At 46.2% G+C, this 25,568-nt stretch overlaps 1 protein-coding gene across 6 annotated transcripts in view; it reads left to right on the top strand.

Moving 5' to 3' along the window:
- cux1a (cut-like homeobox 1a) overlaps nt 1–25,568 on the top strand; it is a 213,093-nt gene that overhangs the window by 28,542 nt on the left and 158,983 nt on the right. For all 6 annotated transcript variants that reach the window (XM_021617952.2, XM_021617950.2, XM_021617951.2 and 3 more), the window contains exon 2: nt 23,887–23,997. In XM_021617952.2, the coding sequence (XP_021473627.2) occupies nt 23,887–23,997 (111 nt within the window). The remainder of the gene's footprint in view (nt 1–23,886; nt 23,998–25,568) is intronic.

The following is a 25,568-nucleotide window of genomic DNA, read 5'->3' as shown; positions in this document are numbered from 1 at the left end:
TATATTGGAATGTAATGTTAAATCTCTCCCCATCGCACCTGCTTTTTCGGGGCCAGGGAGTTCAGCTCATTGATGATGCAGAAAATTAGCTACATTTTAATTATATATATTTTTTACGTATTTGAGAGAATCCCCTGTGTACCTTTTTAGCATTGGCTTAGCTCAGTTTTAAAGCCAATGTATTAGGGTTTTTCTTTCGAACTCGGTTTTTATCTGACTGATTTTTCTATGTAACTTGATTAAAATAGTCAATATCCCCTACCAGAATGGCTGAGGCCAGTGGAAACTGGCCTGGCCTCCTGGGGAGCCAGCCATGAGAGAAAGCCCTAGTGTATTCTGCCCAGGTCACTGCTACCTTGCATCCCCTTAAAGAAACCCATTTGAACCTCATTCAACTGCCTAGTAGCCTTTTATCACTGGCATCATGAAGACTCCACCCCAGCGATAAGGAGTCTGGCCAGAAGCCTGTAATTGCTCCCCCTCCCTGCCCTGGATTATTGAATAAAAAAACCAGTGGTTACGAGGTAAGGGTTGTAATACATACAAGGCAGTACCAAAGGCATTCTCAGGATGTAGTCTTCTCTCCCTGGTTGTTAGGAAGGCCTGTTCTCCCCCACACTAGGATTTATCAAGCTCTCTCATAGAGACCCCAGATAAAGAGCTAAAACAGCCACGCTGTACTCTACAACTGTCGATGGGATTCACCTAGCAAAGACTACTACTGTATCCAACCTGCCTCTGTAATCCTGGCTGTATCTGGGTCAGTTTTAAATCAAGCTACTCTGTTTTTGAGTGAGACATGGCATGGAGACAAGCTGCATATTAGGCATTCTATTTCCGTCTTGATGATTTACAGTGCTCTCACAGAAAAACCGTTAGTTTACATTCCTATTCCACTCGAAACATGTGATGTGCTAGCTCCGCCTATTATGGGGTTCTTTGAAGGTTCAGCCAATCGCTACCACCAGCTACAGGAAATAGGTTTGATGAGAGCAAGTGTGTGTTTTTGCTGAGTAATCTGACTGCCATTGTGGCAGAGTAGGCTTTGGAAGTGCGGTTGGAGCCAGCATGTGAGAATGTGTGCGTGTATGTGTTTGTTGGATGTGTGTATTTGTGTGTGGGTTTGGCAGCGGCGCGGTGCCCTGGGGGGCATTGTAGTGAAAGGGGAGCCCCTGGAACAGGCGGTGAGAGCACTGTCACGACGGAACGTGCTCGGGGGAAACCGCAAGCCAGACGTGCTCTTTCTTCTCCTCTGGTCTGACAACATGTTTCCCATGTTCCAACCAGTTTTCACTGGAGCCGGTCCAAGGCGAAGGGGAAACCCCCCTCTCCACCGCTCTCCCTCCCTCCCCATTCTACTGGCTGGGCCGCGTCTGCCTTTATTAAGATCGACGGCTGGTGAAACGGCAAACCTGCATGTTAAGGGAAATACAAATTCTTGAAAATGAACCCCATGTTTCTCCCCTTGTTCCCCCCAGCCAAGTGGAGTGAGGTCTGCTGACCGGCAGGTTCCCCAGCTGTTCTCTCTTTTTAGTCAGAACCGCTAAGAGGTTCTACCTCAGAATGCCACTACATCAGAGGTTTGACTGTACTGCCTGCTCTGCACTGTGGTGCCATAGAAGTCTAGTTTAGTTTTACAACTTTAAGTTGTTCTTAAGCGCTGATCTTAAGTCAGTTTTGCTGTGAAGCCTACCTCTAAGCGTAAAGTGGAGTCTATCCAGAGAAAGACTGGCAGTTCAACTCTGCCAACATGGTGTCCGTCGGCATCTGGCCTCACTTTTCACCCGTTTGAAATGACGGACAGCCATTTCAGGCAGCTTATTTAGACCTACTGTTCTAAAACCTCTTCTATAGGTTGTGTCTCACGGAGGTTGCCCAAGTGGGATGACCTTATATCCCCTTGGCTGATGTCTCGAAAATGTCTTACGTGGAGAAAGGACAGAGGGGGTGAGGTGGGAATAGTTATTTAGTCAGTCAGTTATTGCTCCAAAGATCGGCATGTCATTTGAATAATTAACTAACCCAAATGAAAAGGGCTGGGTCGAGGGGGGATAGGCTTGGTTAAAATGGCCGCACTAGCATCCTGTTCAATGATAAATAGTTAAAACACTTGCGCTGGAGCCTCCAGACTGCGCTTGCACATTTCATGCATTATTAAGCCAATGAGAGCTGTGTTTCTGGGCTCTTCTCTCTTTCTTTTCCTATCTCTATCTCCACCGCTAAAAGCACAAGACAAAAGATCTCCCTGCTTTGATATTTCAAATGAGACTCCTGGCTCTTCTCTGATGCAAGGCCATTAATTAATATGTGCGTCTGTGAACATGTGCGTCTGTGAACATGTATCTCTATTCAATATTGTAGAATCCATTTTTTACTGTTTTAGGCACACACCTCCACACTTAATCAAAAACTGCAGAGTGCCTATAGATTTCCTGGACCAGCTCAAGTTTCTCTCCCTTCATTTTCTCTCCCTCTTATTCTGTGTAAGACTTTGGTAAGCATCTGAGAGAGAACCCGCACATCGTTTCATATTTCAATGGGGCACCTTATGTTTGCGTTTTTTCCTCTCTCAAACGGGTCTGGCTGTGGGATTCTAACCGTTTGATCGTGTGAAAACTCACGTCAGCATGTTTAAAGGGACTTCACTAATCTGCACTGGGGGAGAGAGAATTCCGAACGCAAAAAACAGCCAAATCACATGAGTGTGCAGAGTGAGTGTGGGTACGGATGGGGGTTTGTGGACCTAAAATTAGAAGCGTGCACAAGGCCTGAATCAGCATGCCGACGTTTTCCACACGGGATCGGGAATGCATTTTGCTGACATGCTTTTTCTTTTTTTCCTTATTTTCTTCTGCCCCTCGTCTGTACTTTTCCCTTTTTAGTGTGAATTTGGCCTTTGGTTGAGAATGTGGTGGTGGTAAATTGGTGTCCCAGTGTATTATGATTAGCGATTGAGGTAATTTCAGGGAGGGCTGGAGATTTGCTGACAAGTGGATTGGAAGCTTGGGTCTGGGAAAGAAGGCCCTAACCAGAGGTTTAGAGTGAGGGGTCAGAGGAAGGCAGAGAGATAGACATGTAGCGTCACACACACACACACACACACACACACACACACACACACACAGGCATGTCAACACACACAATTCATTTTATTTCTCCATTAAGTCCATGACACTGTGAATGAAAGATTAAAGAAATATATAAAAATCCATTCAAGTCTGTGTGAGACTCAGTTTCTGTGATGTGGGTTGTAGCGTGCCATACAGTTGCTGCTAGCATAAGTTCAGGATAGAAAACTAGCATCGATAGCAAGTATAGGCCTAATTTAGATAAAGCCTGTGTGTGTGTGTGTGCTTGCATACTATATGCTAGGCCTACAGCTACAGCCTGGTCTCCTCTGGATCCCCCAGATGAATTCCAGAGTTTGTCCTACCGCCCCCGCCATTGCCTATGAGAGGGCTAAGAGGAGGCAGCACATTGGCTGATTGATTACTTGTTGGTTTCGATTTCCGTGGCAACTGGAGATGTGCGTTGTAGCTAACAGTTCCCCTATCCACCCTATCTGCTCCCGCCGCCAGGGCACTTCCAAATCCATTTGCTACTGCAAGACAGCTCTCCACTCCTTACACGCACCACTGTAGCCCCATAACCGAACCCAATCCCAGGCAAACAAACAGACAACCCAAACAAATCAGGAATCACACCTGCACTATTGGGTTTAGATTTGGTCGAGTGCACGCTTGGAATTGCAGGGTTGATAGTAGTTGGAACTCGATTGTATAGCCTTTTAAAATGGCTGCCTGTTCTTAGATGAACTGAAATGTGAAAATTTCACTCTGTCGCGTCTAATCCCAAATTGCGATCTGTTTGACCGTTCGTACCGTAGCAAGTATGGCCATTCTATGGCCATTCATAAAACAGTCTGCACTTTGAGTGACAGTCTGAGCCTCCAGTAAAAGTTTTCTTACATCATTGACTACTGGAGGACCCCGTTATTATTGTCTGCTCAGGGCTGTTGTGTAACACTCCCAGTGCTGCCTTTCCAACACAACAAATCTACAGCCAGGATGCATCGTCCTTATGTTCTCCCCTCATCCTTTTCCTCCTCTCCCTCTTTCTCCCCCTCGTCTTCCCGTCTCTTGGTTATGAATCGCAGCAGCAGGCAGCGCCAGGCGACTGTGGAGAGAAGAGAGGAAGGAGCGGTGAGGAGAGGTGTTCAGTGAAGGCCTGAAAGGTGTTCAGGCAACAATGTATGGCTGGAGAGGAGCTGAGGGTGGGTGGTTGGAAGGTGGCAAGGGGGAAGCTATTGCTGTTGGTAGTGGGAGGGGGGACATTTGTGGCTATCCTAGGGCTGAACGAGTTTAATCAAAATTGTATCCATATCGCAAGAGGCTGCAATATTTCTAAACACTTAGCCATCTGTAACACACATTTTTAAAAACATTTTATTTATTGTGATAATTTAGTTTTCTCTCCGTCTGTTCTCTTCTGGCAGTTTCCCAATCCCCATCCCCTTTCTCTCTAGCAGACAGTTCCTCGTGCTTGAGATTCACTCTGCATGCATTGACCAAACAACAACATGCAGTCAACATATTTTTCCAAACAAGAATGAAGCAGCTTTCCACTTTTGTTTCTAAATAAAAATCCAAGTTTTCTATATTATACAATTTGTTTGTGTAACTTTCTCTCTGTGCAAAACGCTAATTAGTTGGTATTAGAACGCTGCAAATGTGCCCAAATAATTTGTTAGCCCCTAATACTAATTGCTAGTAGCAAGGCTAGCTAGCTAAATCCACTGAGGTACGGCAAATCTAGCTAGTAAACCTTTGCTCTAATACAGGCAGTAGTGGAGTATATCAGTATTGTTTGTGCAACAGCTTGTTCTTAATCAGAGAGGAAAAGGTAGTGTTGCCACGATACCAGAATTTTGACTTTAGTATTGCACTAATCAATACCAAAATGATACTCGATACTGAAATTATACCATGGCAAAAAATCCTAATGCCTAGGATTGCTAGTCCCGGATGTTGCATATTGCATTCAGCCAATCAGGTTGCAGCAGTCTGTTTTTTACCCCTGGCTGAACGAGGGGCGCAACATCAAAAATTAGCATTAGCCACTCTAGCATGGTGGTTGAAAATGGTGTTTCATAAAGACACATTTTCCCTGTTTCTTTCCACCTTCCCATCCCTTTGCAGCCTGAATGAAGAATTCTTTACGTATGAGCCGTTCCATGGTGGACACAAGTGTATTACCTGAAATGCACCTCAAGCCTAGACTATTGTGCAGATCTAGCACCCATGCATTGTTGGCTGCATAGGCTACCTCATCTGCTCTGTAAGCAGAGTGTTCCCATAGTTTACTTCTGGAGCCAGTTTTGTCAACAAGGTGGCGGCATGGAAGTATGATGTTTTTGTTAGAAGAAGCCATGCTATCGGCATTTTGTCTTCTCTCGCTTGCTTCTCAAAAGTGGCTTGCGCTGTGTCAAGTAGCCTGGATAAATTACTATAGCCCCCTTGAGAAGATTCAGACAAATTACAAGACAGACTTGATCCTCTCAATACGTACGTATATGATGTGAGACACATTTGACAGAAGTACTGAAAGTAACAAAAATGCTAGTACCTAACCGTTTTTCATGTTGTGGTATCAAAAACGTACAGAAGTTTCAGTATATCCGTGCAACACTAGAAAAAGCAAAGAATATTCAAAAACTTTGAATCAAATTAGGGTCCCGTTGGAAACACTAACCAACACATTTTTCATTCGTTGTCATGCCAAACAATTTGCATTCAACAAAAAACAAAAGTGCCCACTGTATTCCAAGCATAAAATCAGAACGATCATTCTATTTCTATGAATCTAACAGTTTACCCAGGTGTTTTGATGTATAATATTTGGTCAAAGAAAATTGCAATTCCATTGTTTGCCCATATCGTGCAGCCCTAGGTTATTATCAGGTCTTATCTGATGGTGCTGGTCCTGGTCCCTAATTCATCTCTTAGTGCAGCGACCCAGCTCCTCGGTCTCTCAGGGAGCTCCACACAGCGATAAGGGCTCATCTCAGCCAGTCAGCCGGAATAACACTTCAACTTCTGGTGGACAGAGCAAAGAGAGAGGTTTAAGCCCACTAATCTGGTCCAGGCCCCGAATGATAATTAGCCAGCTGAATGCTCGTCTCCAGCCCCACAAATGAATGTTTTTTTCCAAAATGGATGTCGTGAGAAGAGAAGCCCCAGTCAAAAGCTAATGCATTTTCCATTTTGTTTCGCCATTTTAATTCTCTAATTTGTATTCTCTTAGTCTAAGTCAGGGTGAGATGAACTTGACAATGACTGGTTGAGCAGTTTCGTTGACTTCGGAATGACTTGACCCCTTGGCGTTTTTTCCCCCCTAGGCATTTTCTGGATGCAATTAATCTTGACTGCTTCAGTGCTTTCTAGAATCTTATGTTTCTTTTCTCTCCCTGTGCTTTTTAATTGATCTTTTTTGACTGGAGTTTAATGACGGAACATTCAGATGAGTTTAGTGGAACCATTTATTGTTGTATTATACTCCTTAGTAGTGTCTTCATTCTGTTGTTTCTCATGTAGAAAGTTGAGCTCTTATCGTTCCTGAAACAGTTTACTAGTCCCAGATCCTATCTCCCTTTCTCAATATCTCCACCACCTCCGGTAAGTAACGTTAAATCCTCATAGGGGTCATTTGTTATGCAAACCTCCCTCCCTATCCTCCTCTCATCCTCTCAATGTCTAATTAAATTCAAATCAAATGTTTGGCCAATACCGCTACTGTCATTTACTAGCCTGGTACCTCTTATAGTAGCTGCAATCTCCACTCTACTCAATTGGTTTATTTGTCTATCCCCCTTATAGTGTCTCTCCCATGCTGGGTTCTAGGGAGATGTCTGCCTCACTCAGAATTTCACTTCAGAGAAAAGAGTGGCCCAAGCAAGGGTTCATTCAGGAAGGTCAGACGCTAACGTTGGATCAAGGAACCCAAATCAAAACATCCCAGGCAGATTCCAGCAGTTTACTGAAAATACCTGAGCTGTGTCGATAAATAAAACAACTCGGTGAGCAACTGGCCTACCGAGCGATACGTTTGTTCCTTATAAACTTAAACCTCAGAGGTGAAGCGTTTGTCATGATTGTTGGCTTAGTGTGTAATCCTATATGTTAATTTCCATAATGTAGGTCTATATTCTCAGTTGAGGGAAGCTAGATGATCTCAGGAATTATCTGCATAGCCTACCTCTGAATCTATCCCTCAGATGTTGTAGATAGGCTAGTTATGCTGAACATTCCTGTTCCCCTGATGTCTCATTACTCTCCAGTGCCAGGTGAGGAACCCTAATAAGAGTACTAATAAGTCCAAGCAGGCCTTATAGTGGAGTGCGTGACAGTGGTGTCTGAGAATTGTGCTTGTGAGAACCAACACAAACCCAAACAAAGGCTGTGTTTCACGGGCCCTGTTGTAACGCAGAAAAGGAAACCTTACTCTGACTCCGACCGCAGACCACAGCTCACGGCGCGCTTGTCTCCCCTCTCAGAGCAGCCGAGCAGGAAGCGCCGTCTCCAGGAAAGAGAACGACGAGCCACCTCTACTACTTGTAGTACTTTTTACTACTTCTCCACATTTCACTACTGTAGCGGTGATAGTTTCCGGCACAATAGTTTTTTCGTATGTCTCTGTTTGCCAGAGCGTTTCCTGTTTACAGTACACAACTGTGAGAAAGCGGAGGCTGTGACTCTGAGGGTGCGGTGCCAAGGTTAAAGCAGGGCCTTCACTACCCAGTGCCCCGACTGCCACTACTACGGCACACACATCACAATCAAGGTCACAGCCAACCCACTGCATCCCGTCTGCTTCTCGTCTGCGTCTCCTCCGCTCTGGCAACAATCACCCACTTGTTGTCTCCTCTGCTCCGCCGTAAACAAGCCAGCCCAGCTCTCTCCTCCTCTGTTCATTCATTGTGCGCCGTGGCTATGCTAATATTAAATTATAATTCTGCATCATAATTAATGCAGCTCGGAGCCCCAGCCATCAGAGTAAACACATTCCTCCCCACCCAGTGTTAAAATGCTAATGCATGGAAGGGGAAGAGCAGCAAAGCCTGTGAATGAGATACCATCGGAATATTCCTTGATATAATGCAGCACTTGTTCTCTTGTGTACTGTACCTCGCTCTGAATCCAGGCTTTTGTGGAGACCTTGATCCCCACGAGGCAGTGGCAAAACTTGTAGCCAGAATGTAGGCTCCCAACTGCTGATGAAGTTTACTAGTGGCAGGTGACTGTTTTGTTTCAGTCACTTTTTATTTTATAATTTGAAGGTCTTATAGTGGTCCTGTGTAATTTTGTCACCATGTATGATGAGAATACATTGGTCTTTCTGTTGGCCAAGTACCGTTATGGAGGGAAATAAGGCCTTATGGCCACCAGCCAACACTACCAAGGCAAAAGATTAGGGGCAAACACTGTCTACAGTCAAACACCAGTATAAAAAAAGACTGTCTTTTCCCCTTTCTTCTGCATACAGTAACTACAACTAGATAAAATTACTTCAAAGTCATTTATTCTGCCATAAAACAAAAACTTTATTGGCAAGATCAGCACACAGATGAGATTGACAGATCATTGCAGGCAGAGTTTTTCAGGAGTTACAGGCTTGCATTCAAATATATTAGTATAATCTCTAATCAATGTACTTGTGTAGTGCTGAATTTAAATACGCCTTTGGGAGTGGCATTAAACACAGCCACCTCAGTATAAGTAACTATAACACTACATTAACTCAGTGTAACCATGTTCCCTTTATTTATTTAGATTTTTTTTAGGCTATGAGAAGCTGTATTTCACAGGCTCCATCTGAAGGGGTCCTCTTCCCTGCACAAGGACCCGGCTCTTCCAATGTGTTGCTATTGATTTTGTAATCGGCTTCAGTTAGCTTCCTGACAGGAATTTAAGGCTGTCTAGCCGCGATCACATGCTCCAAGAAAACACTACTGACAGGGGATGGGACTTTTAACCCTGAGCATTAGTCATAAAAATATACACTGAATAAAAATATATATGCAACATGTAAAGTGTTGGTCCCATGTTTCATGAGCTGAAATAAAAAATCCCAGAAATGTTACATACGGACAAAAATCTTATTTCTCTCAAATGTTATGCTCAAATTTGTTTACATCCATATTAGTGAGCTTTTCCTTCCACTGACATGTGTGGCATATCAAGAAGCTGATTAAAAAGCAAGATCATTACACAGGTGCACATTGTGCTGGGGACAAAAGGCCACTTTAAAATGTGCAGTTTTGTCACACAAAGCCACAGATGTCTCAAGTTTTGAGGGAGTGTGCAATTGGTATGCTGACTACAGGAATGTCCACCAGAGCTGTTGCCAGAGAATGTAATGTTCATTTCTACCATGAGCTGCCTCCAACGTCATTTTAGAGAATTTGGCAGTACGTCTTCACCTGCGGGAACGTCTGAGGAAGGGTTGGGAGGGGTTGGTGCTGAGGAGTATTTCTGTCTGTGTTAAAGCCCTTCTGTGGGGAAAAACTCATTCTGATTGGCTGGGCCTGGCTGCCAAGTGGGTGGGCATATACCCTCCCAGGCCCATGCATAGCTGCACCCCTGCCCAGTCATGTGAAATCCATAGATTAGGGCCTAATGAATTTATTTCAATTGACTGATTTTCCTTATATGAACTGTAACTGAGTCAAATCTTAGAAACTGTGTTTCAGCAACACTGGGTCTAGGAGAGATCCGTCACATCAGCCCTAGTCCGACTCTCATACCATGGCTGCGGGTGTCATAGAACAGCAAGGCCTCTGTGATGAAGAGGCTGCATTACGCAAAGAACCCGTCTCTTAATAATGACATCACACGACTGCTCAGTCGTTTTTTTCTCTTCTCCCTCTCAATAGAGAAGTGTTGTCTGTCTCTCACAGTGAAGGGCTTCATTCTCTTTGCAGGGTAATAGATGGAAAGATGGCAGGAGCTTGCGGGCTCTTACCAGGCGTTGTGAGGCGTACACAGCACTGTGGGGCTCGGTGTGACAGTGAGTTGTTTTGTCTTGGAGCAGAGCAAGGGTTGGGTATGTGGCACTCAGGTGTGAGTAAACAATGGTAGAGATGGAGGGAGGCAGAGACTGTGCACTCAATCCACTGTACAAGTTTTCTATAGTTCTCCTGTTGTTCAGCCTATTCCCACTGAGAGGAAATGAAGGACAGGCAATTGTTATCCTCCTTCCTGCTTTCTTTGTTCCATTGTGCTGTCTTATGCCATCTGAAATCTGCACTCTTTCTTTTAGGAGTTAGACATGATGTATGCAATCAGACAGTTACCTGGAGTGAATATTTGTCTTAGAACACTGTGTGCTTGCTGCTTGGCTTGGTGGTTATTTGTTTCTCCAACTTTACCCCAAGGTCAATGCTATCCTGGTAGTCACTAAACTACCTCAAGGACTTGGTCAATGTTAGCCTGGTAGTCACTAAAACTGAACTCCCCCCTTTCTCAAAGAGGTCCAGTTAAACTCTCCTCTTAGCAAGCTGTATAATTTATCTAATTAGTCGCTGTAAAGCTTGGAAAGTATTTGAGGAATGTGGATTGATGTGGGTGGAGGCTACCACCAGCTCCCTATACCAGTGTGTGTGTTTGTGTGCGCGGGGGGGGGTGCGCGTGCGAGGCCTACGTGTGTGTGCGCACCATTGCACCCAATTGTAAATATAGATGAGCTAAAAACGTCTGACCCCCGCTCCCCTCCCCTCCCCCCACCACATCCTGTCCTTTAGCAGTGTTGGCTTATCTCTGCATTGTAATTGAGGGAGACGTTAAAACTTGGAGTTTTGTTTTCCTCCTCAGTCTCCTCTCTCACTGTTAACCCTTTATAGTGTCCAACCAACCAGCCAGTCAAACACTTAATCACCCACTCCCCCCTCACAGCATGTCTGTCATTGGCCTTCTCTTCTCCTCCGTGCCACAAGTGTCAAGTCCAGGAATCTTAATTGGTTTACCATGTTCATTGTCTGGTCAGCGGATACATTGTGGGGAAGGTAAAGGTCTTGAGGAAATGGCCGTGCTTCTCCAGTCAGAGGACTTCATTATGCCCACTCTCACTGCGTCACCAGAGCTCTGGTATTTGCGCCATTAAATGCTTTCTAGACCGGCACGCGCGTGCATCCGCCATGCAGGTTGATTTTGTACGTCCACGCCAAATGCGATCCAGACACACAGGTTGAAATAACAGAAGGAACTCTGAACCAACTATATTAATTTGGGGACAGGTCGAAACACGTGAAACATTCATGGACATTTAGCTAGCTTGCTGTTGCTGGCTAATTTGTACTGGGATGTTAACATTGGGTTGTTATTTTACCTGAAATCTACCTGGATCTTTGTAGAATTTTGACCCATTTTGAGTCACACAAAATCATGTGTTTTCTACTCTGACATTTAATCCACAGATTAAAGGGGAAACCTAGTTAGTTTCTAGTAATCTCTCCTCCAGTTCTCTTATTCTGTGGACTTTATATGTCAGTTGGCTACCAACTTTAAGGTGCATTACCACCACCAACTGGACTGGAGTGTGGAACTTCATCTTTCAATCACCCATGTGGGTATATGCTCCTATAATCCAATGAGGAGATGGGAGAGGTGGTACTTGCAGCGCATCAAGTGTAACAAAAATAGAACCAACTTGGAGAGAAAAAAAATAGCGCCTGTCTACGCAGACGATCGTTGATGCACGCGAGCAGTTTGGATGAAATGATTGAATAACATGCATTTGCACATTTATTTTGCAACGCGAGCGGTGTGATTAGCATGTTAGAAGCAGCCTAAACATCAGCTGGCAGATCTTGAACCTAGATGACTGTGCCATATCCACCACTTTTCTGTGGAGCTGAGCTCTCTCTCTGGGCCTCCTTATGAAGCTGAATGGGGTCCTTTTGAAGCGAATCACAGCCCTCTTGTTGCATAATAAATCAGAGGGTGAAGAGAGATTGGGAGAATTGTCAGAGAGAGCGAATCAGTCCCCAATCATTACTGGGCTGGAGCGCGTTTCATATCACTGAGAACCCTCCAGGATTGATCCGCCCATAGACCATGGCAGAGCAGAGCGCCACAATCTGCGCAGCAGCACTGTGTTTAATTCACACTAATAAAGGTTCTGTCCTAAACCCCCCCCCCCCCCCCCCCCCTTCTACCTCTCCCGGTTCGTTCTCATAATCACCAAATCCTTCAACTGAAGAGCTCTCCATAATGCTTGTGATTATAGACTGATTACAGTGAATACATAATGCTTGCATGTAAACAAGCCTCTCACAAGGCAGATGTTACAACATCAGTAGCACCAGCAGAAGGCAACCCCGCCCCCTCAGACTAATCAAAGTTTTCACGCTTACATAGCAACAGTGGTGGGGGGGTGTTGGTCTGCTGTCAAGCATTAAATCAAATGAAATCAAATTGTATTAGTCACATGCGCCGAATACAACAGGTGTAGTTGTAGACCTTAGTGAAATGCTTACTTACGAGCCCCTAAGCTTGTGGTCTTTGATTGGCTATCAGTTTGAAATGGAGAGAAGATCTAACCATAGGCCTGATTTATAGAGCAGTTAGATTGTGAGATCAAACAATGTTTGCAAATTGGTCACGTTGAATGGGGACGACCCATTTTTCTGTTTCTGCTAGCCTAAATCACAGCGGTGTAGGCTGTGTCCATTAAAAGGCATGAAGAGGTAGGCAATAAATAGGCCATAGGAGTGAATAATTACAGATTATTTAGCAGATTAAGACTGGAGTGATAAATGAGCAGATGATGATGTGTAAGTAGAGATACTGGTGTGCAAAAGAGCAGAAAAGTAAATAAAATAAAAACAGTATGGGGATGAGGTAGGTAGATTGGGTGGGCTATTTACAAACTATGTACAGCTGCAGCGATCTGTTAGAATGTAGTACCATAAACCCCTGTACCTCTATTCAGAGTGAAGGAGTGTTTTTCATTGGTCAACAACCTCCTTATTGTTCTTACCATAAAGCTACATGCTGGGAATTAGCATACAAATGTATGATAATAGCCAGCATTTCGCTTAATTGGATGGAGTAGTTCAGTTTTTTTTTCTCAGAGGTAGTCCATTCTCTGTGAGAACCAGCACCCATTCTGAGAAACTGTGTGGGAGTTGTTGTTACCAAAGAGGCCAATGACATTTCAATGACCACTGCAGTTTTTCAAAGAACAGTCCTCTTGGTTATGAGGCATGGCTGCTATTACTCTTAGATAATATATTCTCCTCCCCTTCTCTTACTTGAGCACCATGCCCTCCAGAGGCCCCCTCCCAGTGAATTGGCTGGTTTTGATTGGTTGATATGGCAGTCAATCAGGCAGGAGGAAGGTCATAGCGAAGGTGAGAACTGTACAGGCACAATGATTCCATTGTGGGCACGCTCGGGTAGGTGAGGTCCTCATGGTGGGGGAATTCAATTAAAACACACGCTCCTAGGTCACTGTGCTAATAAAAAAGATAAAACCCCTAGATAAGAATACATACATATGAGTTTATTATGGAGTAAATAAAAATAACTTTAAAGATGGTGTTAAGGACGGTCTCTAGAAGGACTGTAAATTATGAGGACAGTGTGTTCCTTCCTTGTGGGGACATTTGTTCCATACTACGTCCCGACCACCACAGCACACTATCAGTCTCCTCCCGTTGATATACAGTTGAAGTCGGAAGTTTACATACACCTTAGCCAAATACATTTAAACTCAGTTTTTCACAATTCTTGACATTTAATCCTTGTAAAACATTCCCTGTCTTTGGTCAGTTAGGATCACTACCTTATTTTAAGAATGTGAAATGTCAGAATAATAGTAGAGAGAATGATTGATTTATTTCAGCTTTTATTTTTTTCATCACATTCCCAGTGGGTCAGAAGTTTACATACACTCAATTAGTATTTGGTAGCATTGCCTTTAAATTGTTTAACTTGGGTCAAATGTTTCGGGTAGCCTTCCACAAGCTTCCCACAATAAGTTGGGTGAATTTTGGCCCATTCCTCCTGACAGAGCTGGTGTAACTGAGTCAGGTTTGTAGGTCTCCTTGCTCGCACACGCTTTTTCAGTTCCGCCCACAAATTTTCTATAGGATTGAGGTCAGGGCTTTGTGATGGCCACTCCAATATCTGGACTTTGTTATCCTTAAGCCATTTTGCCACAACTTTGGAAGTATGCTTGTCGCCTCAATATATCCACATAATTTTCCTGCCTCATGATGCCATCCATTTTGTGAAGTGCACCAGTCCCTCCTGCAGCAAAGCACCCCCACAACATGATGCTGCCACCCCCATGCTTCATGGTTGGGATGGTGTTCATCAGCTTGCAAGCCTCCCTCTTTTTCCTCCAAACATAACGATGGTGAGTGTGGCCAAACAGTTATATTTCTGTTTCATCAGACCAGAGGACATTTCACCCAAAAAGTACGATCTTACTGGCGGTTTTGGAGCAGTGGCTTCTTGCTTGCTGAGTGGCCTTTCAGGTTATGTTGATATAGGACTCGTTTTACTGTGGATATAGATACTTTTGTACCGGTTTCCTCCAGCATCTTCACAAGGTCCGTTGCTGTTGTTCTGGGATTGATTTGCACTTTTGCACTTTTTTGTGCACTCTCCTTCCCAAGCGGTATGACGGCTGTGTGGTCCCATGGTGTTTATACTTGCGTACTATTGTTTGTACAGATGAACGTGGTATCTTCAGGCGCTTGGAAATTGCTTGCAAGGATGAACCAGACTTGTGGAGGTCTGCAATTTTTTTCTGAGGTCTTGGCTGATTTCTTTTAATTTTCCCATGATGTCAAGCAAAGAGGTACTGAGTTTGGAGGTAGGCCTTGAAATAAATCCACAGGTACACCTACAATTGTCTCAAATGATGTCAATTTGCCTATCAGAAGCTTCTAAAGCCATGACATAATTTTCTGGCATTTTCCAAGCTATTTTAAGGCAAAGTTAACTTAGTGTTTGTAAACTTCTGACCCACTGGAATTGTGATACTGTGGAATAATCTGTCTGTAAACAATTGTTGGAATAATTACTTGTGTCATGCCAAACTATAGTTTGTTAACAAGAAATTTGTGGAGTGGTTGAAAAACATGTTTTAATGACTTCCGACTTCAACTGTATGTTCCATACTACGTCCCGACCACCACATCACACTGTCAGTCTCCTCCCGCAGATATATGATTCGCAGCCTATTAAAACATCCGTCACAAATCTGTTACCAGGGCGCAGTTTGAACACTGGGACTTTTATTAGAAACCAATGTTAATGTGATTCCCCTTCTCCATGTAGGTTAAACTGACACTCCAATTTATGGCTCCAGTTTATTCGGCTTAAGGCACACTTCACTCTGACCAGACCATTAGGAGAGCTTTAGTATGCATTACCCCTCGCTTCAAGTCAACGGATTAGGACTGAAGGTTAAGTTATCTCCAAGACACATACAAACATACACAAACATACACACGTCAAGGTGACATTTTCACCAGCATTGCCAAATCCGTATTGTCGATGGGTTCTAATCGGACCTCCTTGTTCCAAGACCTGTTCTGAGATCTTGTGTAAACGACCGCCTAGCTTTTGAGACTGTGTCAATGAGTATGAATAGCCTAGTGTGGCCACAAAGCCTGGTGTGTTTTAACTGGTAGTGTTAGCGAAAACAAAACATGAGGCTTTGATAAAGGTTTTAGTGTGCCGCCTCACTACAATGCAAATAGATTAGCCCTCCTCTTAATGTTAACAGCAGCTGTTGGAGCAGCCAGGACAGAGCAGACACTTGTATTTGCTATTTGCCTAAAGCTCCTTTGAAGTGGTACCGAGAGCTAGACACCTCCCTCCCTCCCTCACTCCCTCTCCATATGTTTTGATAATAGCCCAATGCTCTAGTCTAGTTAGCATGGGCTGTCTTTCTAGTAAAGCTGTCAATGTACTGTGAAGGCCTTGTATGCTGACGTATTAACGGAAACCCTCAATACTATACAGTACACACACAATCATACAGCGTTGCAATCTGTGACTCATATCTGTGAACATGGGTGGAGAAAAGAATAGAATGCCTGTCCACATATATTCAAATTAAATGGAGATTATCAGGACGACCACTTTCATAAGTGTAATTCTGGAAATGAGTTGCACCTCATTAACCTTGGTTTTGCTTAGTGCTGTTTTTCTGGCCTTTACAATTGTACTGTACATACCCAGACTGTAGTGTGTGAGGCACAGAGGTGAGGTCAGATGGCAGAAGGGTAGTCATTGGTGATGTTGTCACTCAGTAAGTGCACCTGAACAGAAGAGTTGTTTCATTCGTGGCAGTGTGGCGTGTTCCAACCTTCATTATACAGATGTCCTAGTAGATAAAAGACACAGAGAGACTCTGGGAAGAAATTGGCTCCAGCAGTGTAGCGGCAATATCTGTTCCGCCTTCGTTTTGTTCCACATACAGAAGGGCTAGATAATGCCTTTTTCTGCACTGCGCCTATTTAAGGGTGGATAAATTGATGCCGTTTTTAAACCCGTCGCCAGCTGTTGATGAAGTTAACTTTTTGAAATCCTGCACCTGCTTATACTCAAGAAATGGGGTCAGCTGATGCGTAGATCAACTTTGTTTTGTTCTCTGTTACCCAATTAACTTTTATGACTGTCAGCCTATCATGATAATCTATTTGGAAAGATTCAAAGCTGCATCTTGAAAAGCTTTTTGCATGAATCTGAAGTTGGTCAGCAGTTCTCCACAACAATACCATCTTCAGAAAATGCCCTCTGCCTTTTATTGGTTTCAATCAGAGTAAATTGTTCCATTGCCCCTAACCAACCCCCCTCCCTCAACTACCCTTAATGATCTTGAGATTGAATTTGTGATCTGGTCTGTTTTGAGGGGAGCTTGGTTGGAGTAGGCAGGGAGTGAGACAGGGATGCAGAGGAACAGGGAGACGGACAGAGGAACAGGGAGACGGACAGAGGAACAGGGAGACAGACAGAGGAACAGGGAGACGGGGACACACACACACACACACACACACACACAGGGAGAGAGAGACACACACACAGGGAGAGAGAGACACACACACAGGGAGAGAGAGACACACACACAGGGAGAGTGAGGGAAACACACAGGGAGAGTGTGAGACACAAGGACACACAGAGGAACAGGGAGACACACAGAGGAACAGGGAGACACACAGGGGAACAGGGAGACACACAGGGGAACAGGGAGACACACAGGGGAACAGGGAGACACACAGGGGAACAGGGAGACACACAGGGGAACAGGGAGACACACAGGGGAACAGAGCGAGAGACACAAACACACACACACACAGGGAGAGACACACACACAGAGAGAGAGAGACACAGAGAGAGAGAGAGAGACACACAGAGAGAGAGAGAGAGACACAGAGAGAGAGAGAGACACACAGAGAGAGAGAGAGAGACACAGAGAGAGAGACACACAGAGAGAGAGAGACACACACAGAGAGTGAGGGAAACACACAGGGAGAGTGTGAGACACGCAGACACAGAAAGAGAGAGCGAGAGAGAGAGAGACACGCACACACGAGAGAGACACAAACACGAGAGAGACGCACACAGAGAGAGTGAGTGACACCGAGGGGGAGACACAGGGAGAGTGTGAGACAGAGGGAGGGAGACACACAGAGGGAGGGAGAGGGGGACACAGGGAGAGAGACCCAGAGAGAGAGATATTCCCTTCAGCTCATGCAGCTGATAGCATCTGGCACAGTCAAGCTCTCGAGGGAGCGTGGTAATCTGTTCCATCAGCGTTTACTACTGAACAAATTAACTAAGACAAGCACCACTGACTGAGCCAGCAAAATTCTTCCATTACAAAAATTATAAAGCCATTATAGAGCACAATTTGGTCCTTTATTTAAGCATGGCTGCTGTGAGAGGCGGCAGGGCCCGATGTAGGCAGAAAGACTGAGAGGGCCGACGCTATGGAGCCTGGAGATAGGGTAGGGTGGGACACACTGAGGGGGGTGGGGGTAGGACGTGTGAGAGGGGTTTGGCCACATCTGTCCTCCTAGTGTTGGTGAAGTTGGTCACGCCCCCCTATGATGGAATAGTCAGCATTTGTGACGGTTCATTTTGAAGTAGTATAAGCAGTGGTCTGTGTGTTACCCTATCATTCTCACTAGCCTATGCCATAGCTCCTACAGCTATGCCATACAGTAAATTAATCTAATAGCCTAGGCTTTTCTTACACAGATTCTGAACTAAAATGCCAGTTTCTATACACCAAGGCCTCATGTAGCCTGGACACATTCACTTTTCTGGGAGAGACCACTGAGGGCCAGGCAGCTTCTTCCCCCTGCGTGCTGCCATAGAGTTACATTGACAGTGCCTGTCCAACAAGGCTCAAGGTCATTGGACATAGATAAGTCAACGTCTTTTTTCCGGTAACTTTGATTGGACTGATATGTGTTTACTTCATTGTTTACCACGTCTTCTAGCTAGCTGAAAAGTTCTATAGAATCATGTTGACTCCTAGCAAAGGATTTGGTCAGGTGGCCCAACAAGTGACATATCGCAGCTTTAATGTTTGATGTGGTCCAGTCCCATGGGTATAACAGTAACTAGGCAATAGAAGAGAAGAGAGGGACTTGCTTTAATCTTAACTGCACAATCTTGGTAACAGGCAGGCAGACGCACTCAGAATGGTGTTTTGCCTGCATCCCAATACTCGAACAATGTAGCAATATTGTAGACTCCTGCTGAATTTGACTATGGGAAGTCAACTGATCAGAATTATAGCGTTTGTGTGTTTAGTTTCATATTAGCTTTTTTAATTGAGTTTCCTCCACCAGTATTTTCATGTTCTAATCACCACTGGTGAGCTACGTGGGTGGATGAAGACAGGGGGCTGGGGTTGGGCTGACTCGTCCTGTTGATAAAAACATAATTACCCCCCAGCTCCCTGGGCCCAACCCCACGCCATTCCCCCGTTCCCGCGGACGGGCTCAGCGCCTGCGCATTAGGACATGGGTTAGGAAGCCTAGTGCTAATCAATTTGAGTTGATTAGCCAAATCGTTTGCATAATGGGCTTAACAGCAGCATCTGCTAATCAGTCTCAAGAGTGTAGCTTTTGGGGAATGTGGCGTTCCTCCTTTCCACTTCTCCAAACCTCCCTCCTTCTTCCCTCGCTCACTTATCCATTCTTCTCTAGTCTAGATACAGCAGGAGAGTGAGTGAGGGAATACAGTTTCTGAGAGCTACAGTACAGCTAGCCAGTGCTAATGCGTTAGCTCCCAGGGCTAGCTAACTCTATAACCTTTCTATTAGCTTGTCTTCCACTCTGCTCAGTGTCCCTGTGGCAAACCCTGGTTTCTGCAGCCTTTCTGTCATATGGGCCCCCCGGGCCAGAGACAGCGTGGTGGAGGTAATGTGCAGCGGGCCTCTCCCTGACTCTGGGTCAGTGTTGCCAGCAGGGTAGAGTGGCAGTGCCAGGCCCACCAACCCCTCTACTATGACCTGGGAACAGTTCCCCCTAGCGCCCACTCCACAGAGCTGCAATTAGCATGCCCACCGCGGCAGAGGTGGCACCACAGGGATTGTGGGCGAAGGTTGACGTCTTGAAATATGATGCACACACATGGCCTTAAAAAGACACCAACATTTTTTATTGTACCCAAATTATTTTAGGTTTGGGGCCAAAGTAGGAGGTGCGTCTAGGGTGACCCATCTGCTGATGTTCCCAAAAGGAACACAGGCTCTATTTCCTACATTGTCCTCCTCAGTGAATCAGCTCTTATAGCAGACTTGAGGAGGATCTGGGAGCAGATAAAAGTGGGAGAGCGAGACTGAGAGAGTTGTACTGTGTGCTCTAGCTGGCCCCTCCAGACGTGGTGGTTGGTAGTGGTGGTGAGTAGTGGTTGGTAGTGGTGATGGTGTTGGGTAGTGGTGGTGGTGGTTGGTAGTGGTAGTGGTGGTGGTGGGTAGTGGTGGTGGTGGGTGGTGGTGGTGGATAGTCGTAGTGGTGGTGGTGGTTGGTAGTGGTGGTGGTGGTGGTGGTGTTGGGTGGTGGTGGGTGGTGGTGGTGGGTTGTTGTGGTGGTTGGTAGTAGTGGTGGTGGTTGGTAGTGGTGGTGGGTAGTGGTGGTGGGTAGTAGTGGTAGTGGTGGTGGGTAGTGGTGGTGGTGGTTGGTAGTAGTGGTGGGTAGTAGTGTGGTGGTGGGTAGTATTAGTGGTGGTGGTTGGTAGTAGTGGTGGGTAGTAGTAGTGGTGGGGGTGGGTAGTAGTGGTGGTGGGTAGTAGTAGTGGTGGTGGTTAGTAGTAGTGGTCGTGGTGGGTCGTGGTGGGTAGTAGTAGTGGTCGTGGTGGGTAGTAGTAGTGGTCGTGGTGGATAGTAGTGGTGGTGGTGGGTAGTTGTGGTGGAGGTGGGTAGTTGTGGTGGAGGTGGGTAGTTGTGGTGGAGGTGGGTAGTTGTGGTGGAGGTGGGTAGTTGTGGTGGAGGTGGGTAGTTGTGGTGGAGGTGGGTAGTTGTGGTGGAGGTGGGTAGTTGTGGTGGAGGTGGGTAGTTGTGGTGGAGGTGGGTAGTAGTTGTGGTGGAGGTGGGTAGTAGTTGTGGTGGAGGTGGGTAGTAGTTGTGGTGGAGGTGGGTAGTAGTTGTGGTGGAGGTGGGTAGTAGTTGTGGTGGAGGTGGGTAGTAGTTGTGGTGGTGGGTAGTAGTTGTGGTGGTGGTGGTGGTGGGTGGTGGGTAGTAGTGGGTAGCGGTGGTGGTTGGTAGTAGTGGTGGTGGTTAGTAGTGGTGGTGGTTGGTAGTAGTGGTAATAGTGGTGGTGGTTGGTAGTAGTGGTAGTAGTGGTGGTGGTTGGTAGTAGTGGTGGTGGTTACTAGTTGTGGTAGCAGTGGTGGTGGTGGTTGGTAGTAGTGGGGGTGGATGGTAGTAGTGGTAGTAGTGGGGGTGGATGGTAGTAGTGGTAGTAGTGGGGGTGGATGGTAGTAGTGGTGGTGGTTGGTAGTAGTGGTAGTAGTGGTGGTGGTTGGTAGTAGTGGTAGTAGTGGTGGGTAGCAGTGGTGGTGGTGGTTGGTAGTAGTGGTGGTTGGTAGTGGTGGGTGGTAGTAGTGGTGGGTGGTGGTGGTTGGTAGTAGTGGTGGGTGGTGGTGGTTGGTAGTAGTGGTGGTGGTTACTAGTTGTGGTAGCGGTGGTGGTGGTGGTTGGTAGTAGTGGGGGTGGATGGTAGTAATGGTAGTAGTGGGGGTGGATGGTAGTAGTGGTAGTAGTGGTGGTGGATGGTAGTAGTGGTGGTGGTTGGTAGTAGTGGTGGTGGTTGGTGGTGGTGGTTGGTTGCAGTGGTGGTGGTGGTTGGTAGTAGTGGTGGTTGGTAGTGGTGGGTGGTGGTTGGTAGTGGTGGTGGTGGTTGGTAGTAGTGGTGGTTGGTAGTGGTGGGTGGTGGTTGGTAGTAGTGGTGGGTAGTGGGTAGTTGTGGTGGTGGTGGTGGTGGTGGTGGTTGGTAGTAGTGGTAGTAGTGGTGGGTAGCAGTGGTGGTGGTGGTTGGTAGTAGTGGTGGTTGGTAGTGGTGGTTGGTAGTAGTGGTGGGTGGTGGTGGTTGGTAGTGGTGGGTGGTGGTTGGTAGTAGTGGTGGGTAGTGGGTAGTAGTGGTGGTGGTTGGTAGTAGTGGTGGTGGTTACTAGTTGTGGTAGTAGTGGTGGTGGGGGTGGATGGTAGTAATGGTAGTAGTGGGGGTGGATGGTAGTAGTGGTAGTAGTGTTGGGTGGATGGTAGTAGTGTTGGGTGGATGGTAGTAGTGGTAGTAGTGGTGGTGGATGGTAGTAGTGGAGGTGGTGGTGGTTGGTTGCAGTGGTGGTGGTGGTTGGTAGTAGTGGTGGTGGTTGGTAGTGGTGGTGGTGGTTGGTGGTGGTGGTTGGTTGCAGTAGTGGTGTTGGATGGTAGTAGTGGTAGTAGTGTTGGGTGGATGGTGGTGGATGGTGGTGGTGGTTGGTGGTGGTTGGTTGCAGTGGTGGTGGTGGTTGGTAGTAGTAGTGGTGGTGGTTGGTGGTGGTGGTTGGTTGCAGTAGTGGTGGTGGATGGTAGTAGTGGTGGTGGATGGTAGTAGTGGTGGTGGATGGTAGTAGTGGTGGTGGTTGGTGGTGGTGGTTGGTTGCAGTGGTGGTGGTGGTTGGTAGTAGTGGTGGTGGTTGGTAGTAGTGGTGGTGGTTGGTAGTGGTGGGTGGTGGGTAGTTGTGGTGGGTGGTGGTGGTGGTGGCTGTATGGATTAAAGTGGAGGCTGCAATCTGGCTTGCTCAGTTCCAGCCTAATTAAGGTGATTTGTTCCCTGCATCTGGCTCCCAGATGTCAGTCTCTCTCTCTCTCTCTCTCTCTCTCTCTCTCTCTCTCTCTCTCTCTCTCTCTCTCTCTCTCTCTCTCTCTCTCTCTCTCTCTCTCTCTCTCTCTCTCTCTCTCTCTCTCTCTCTCTCTCTCTCTCTCTCTCTCTCTCTCTCTCTCTCTCTCTCTCTCTCTCTCTCTCTCTCTCTCTCTCTCTCTCTCTCTCTCTCTCTCTCTCTCTCTCTCTCTCTCTCTCTCTCTCTCTCTCTCTCTCTCTCTCTCTCTCTCTCTCTCTCTCTCTCTCTCTCTCTCTCTCTCTCTCTCTCTCTCTCTCTCTCTCTCTCTCTCTCTCTCTCTCTCTCTCTCTCTCTCTCTCTCTCTCTCTCTCTCTCTCTCTCTCTCTCTCTCTCTCTCTCTCTCTCTCTCTCTCTCTCTCTCTCTCTCTCTCTCTCTCTCTCTCTCTCTCTCTCTCTCTCTCTCTCTCTCTCTCTCTCTCTCTCTCTCTCTCTCTCTCTCTCTCTCTCTCTCTCTCTCTCTCTCTCTCTCTCTCTCTCTCTCTGCCTCTCTCTCTGCCTCTCTCTGCCTCTCTATGCCTCTCTCTCTATGCCTCTCTCTCTGCCTCTCTCTCTGTCTCTCTCTCTGTCTCTCTCTCTGTCTCTCTGCGCCTCTCTCTGCCCCTCTCTCTCAGAGCAGAGACGACACACGCAAACACATAAACAGCGTCGGCGAAGGCCCATCTTGACACTGCTTGTCAGTAAGTCACGTCCCAGTCCAATGGGGAATTATATCATCAGAATAACTATAGATACTTGTGGATTACATTATGACAGGTTCAGAGTCAGACATAACATTGTGTAGGGGGCTTCATCCTCTGTGTGGATATTCTAAAGCTTAGGCTAGTAACCTGGCTGCAGAGGCCTCTGAATAGTACTATTAACCTACAGTATAGTCTCCTCCTAGCCTGACTTGTCCATGCTGATCTAGAGTCAGTGTTTATATCTCCTCTGGGTACCTCTCTCCCAATATTGATGATCTGGGATCTGCCCTATGACATTTACATGCCTAGAGACCATAAAGGCTGCTGGTGAATTTCTGCCATTTTTTAGTGGAAATGCTGCCTGGATCCAAGTAGTTGTACTTATTTTTCTACACTTCTGTCTGTAGTTAAAGATGGAAGATGTGCTGAAAGAAAGGGGGGAAGAAGGGAGTGTGTATGTGTACATTTTATGTGTGCATACACTGTACAGTGGGGTGTGTGTGATGCCAGCGTGTAAGTTGTCACGGTGCCTGTGCTAGTGTCATATCTAGGTCTGTCTGTCTGTCTCTGTTTGGAGGGAGAGGAGAGAAGATGAGGCTGATTCTGTCTCTCTCTTCTCTCTCACGCTCCCCCTCTCCCAGTGAAGGGCTAGTGGTGCCAGACTACAGGGGGGAAAAGAGAGTTAAAAGAAGAGGGGTTTTCTTGTTTGTCTGCTGATGTAAATGACGGTCACCCCCCACAGAGCCCTGTGTAATCATTTAGTGTTTTCTCCTCCTCCCCTCTTGGTCTCACAGAGAGAACTGAATGCCACAGCCACAGCCCTGGCCAACAGACAAGATGAGAGCGAGCAGTCCAGGAAAAAGCTCATCGACCAGAGCCGCGAGTTCAAGAAAAACACACCAGAGGTGAGTGTCTGCTCTGCTTCTGCCTGTCCCTAGTTACACACACACACACACACACACACACACACCACATTAGTAGAGGCACGACAGACAGGATGTCTGTGTTGGTGTAACGGACATGCAGCATCATGGCCGAACAGACGTGTGTGTAGACCCTCGTCATCAATGCCTCTATTGTCATCCGACGGGGACACATCACCCGTCCCCTTTGTCGGGGGTGGGGTCAGGGAAATGGTGCCCAGTCAAGCGGAGGAGACAATGTCCTCTTATTGTTCACTGGCCCTCCGCCCCCCCACCCTTCTTTCAGCTGCTTCCACTGGCGTTTTGTGTTTTTATTTACCTTTTGGACAGTGTCTCTTCATCTCGAATGGCTGAGCTCCTCATTTGTTCCTTCTCATTGGATTCCACTTCCCATGCGATCCAGTTAGCCCATCCTTACATTAGCCCATGCTAGCATAGTTTTTTAAAACACCATTCATTACATGTCATTACATAGGCTACTCAATGCTCCTCCCTCTTGTAAGCTCCAACTCAAACCAGGTTTGTCAGTACAATCTGAAACCCTTTGGGAATCAAAGGATGACCTTAGTAGTCAGTAGTCCGAAACCACCAGCCCACAGCCACCCCCTCAAACTGAACTCTATTACTCCACTACGACCACCTTTTAAGGAATATTCCTTGTCGCATGGTTGGTCAAGGCTGTTCTGGACAGTTTTGATCGGCCCTGCTGCTTTTCTGTGAAGTCATGTCTTGAGTTGGTAAAAACTAGCGACGCGTGTGAAGAGTTTTAAGGGGTGAGCGGTTCTTTATTTAAAGAAAATACTGCTGTGAATCTGATTTAAGCTGCCAAGGCTTAGGTATGCTGGCAATGCCTTGGCAATGAAGGAACAACGTTCAACAGAGGCTTCAATTATCGTTACGTCAATATATTTCGGCACCGAATTGAAGATTGTAGAACAGATGTTAGATTTTTGAAATATTATTTTAAATTTCACCAAATTTCCCTAAGAAATGCAGAAGTAGACTCTTGTCCCTCCTACCCTTAGCTCTGTCAACTGTTCCCATTGAAGAGTGACCACTACCTAGCCTATTCTCCTCTGCCTTGTCAGTTATTCTACCCTCCTAGCACCACCACCATCGTTTTCACAGGTTGCCATTTTCTCATGATCCTAAAATGCATCGATGCTGATGACATAAACCCTCTATTCAGACAGAAAATGAGCCCATTTTGCACCGCAGAGTTCCTCTGGGGGGTGGATTTGTTTTCCACCTAAATCTTGTAAACACCAGGAATGCGTGACACTCCAGCTGTGCGAAGTGGTGCGGCCATTGTGTCCACCCGCCCGCCTCGGCTCCACGTCATGTGACCCTTTTGTGAGGTTCCTCCGTCGCCATGGCTCTCCTTTCCTCAAACAAAAGAGAGTGCAGGAGAGAGCAATGTGAAATATAAAGAGAACGAAAGAGCGAGAAGAACAAACAGACTGCAGGTGGGAGGACAGACGAGTAGCTTCATTTACTTACTGTAGTTGAAACAGATATTCATCCGTTCAAACAATATTGAATGTAAAATGGAT

Source organism: Oncorhynchus mykiss, chromosome 10 (genome assembly GCF_013265735.2).
Source record: "Oncorhynchus mykiss isolate Arlee chromosome 10, USDA_OmykA_1.1, whole genome shotgun sequence".
Classification (NCBI taxonomy): domain Eukaryota; kingdom Metazoa; phylum Chordata; class Actinopteri; order Salmoniformes; family Salmonidae; genus Oncorhynchus; species Oncorhynchus mykiss.
Note: the sequence above shows the minus strand (reverse complement) of the source record. Positions and strands in the feature narration are given on the sequence as shown.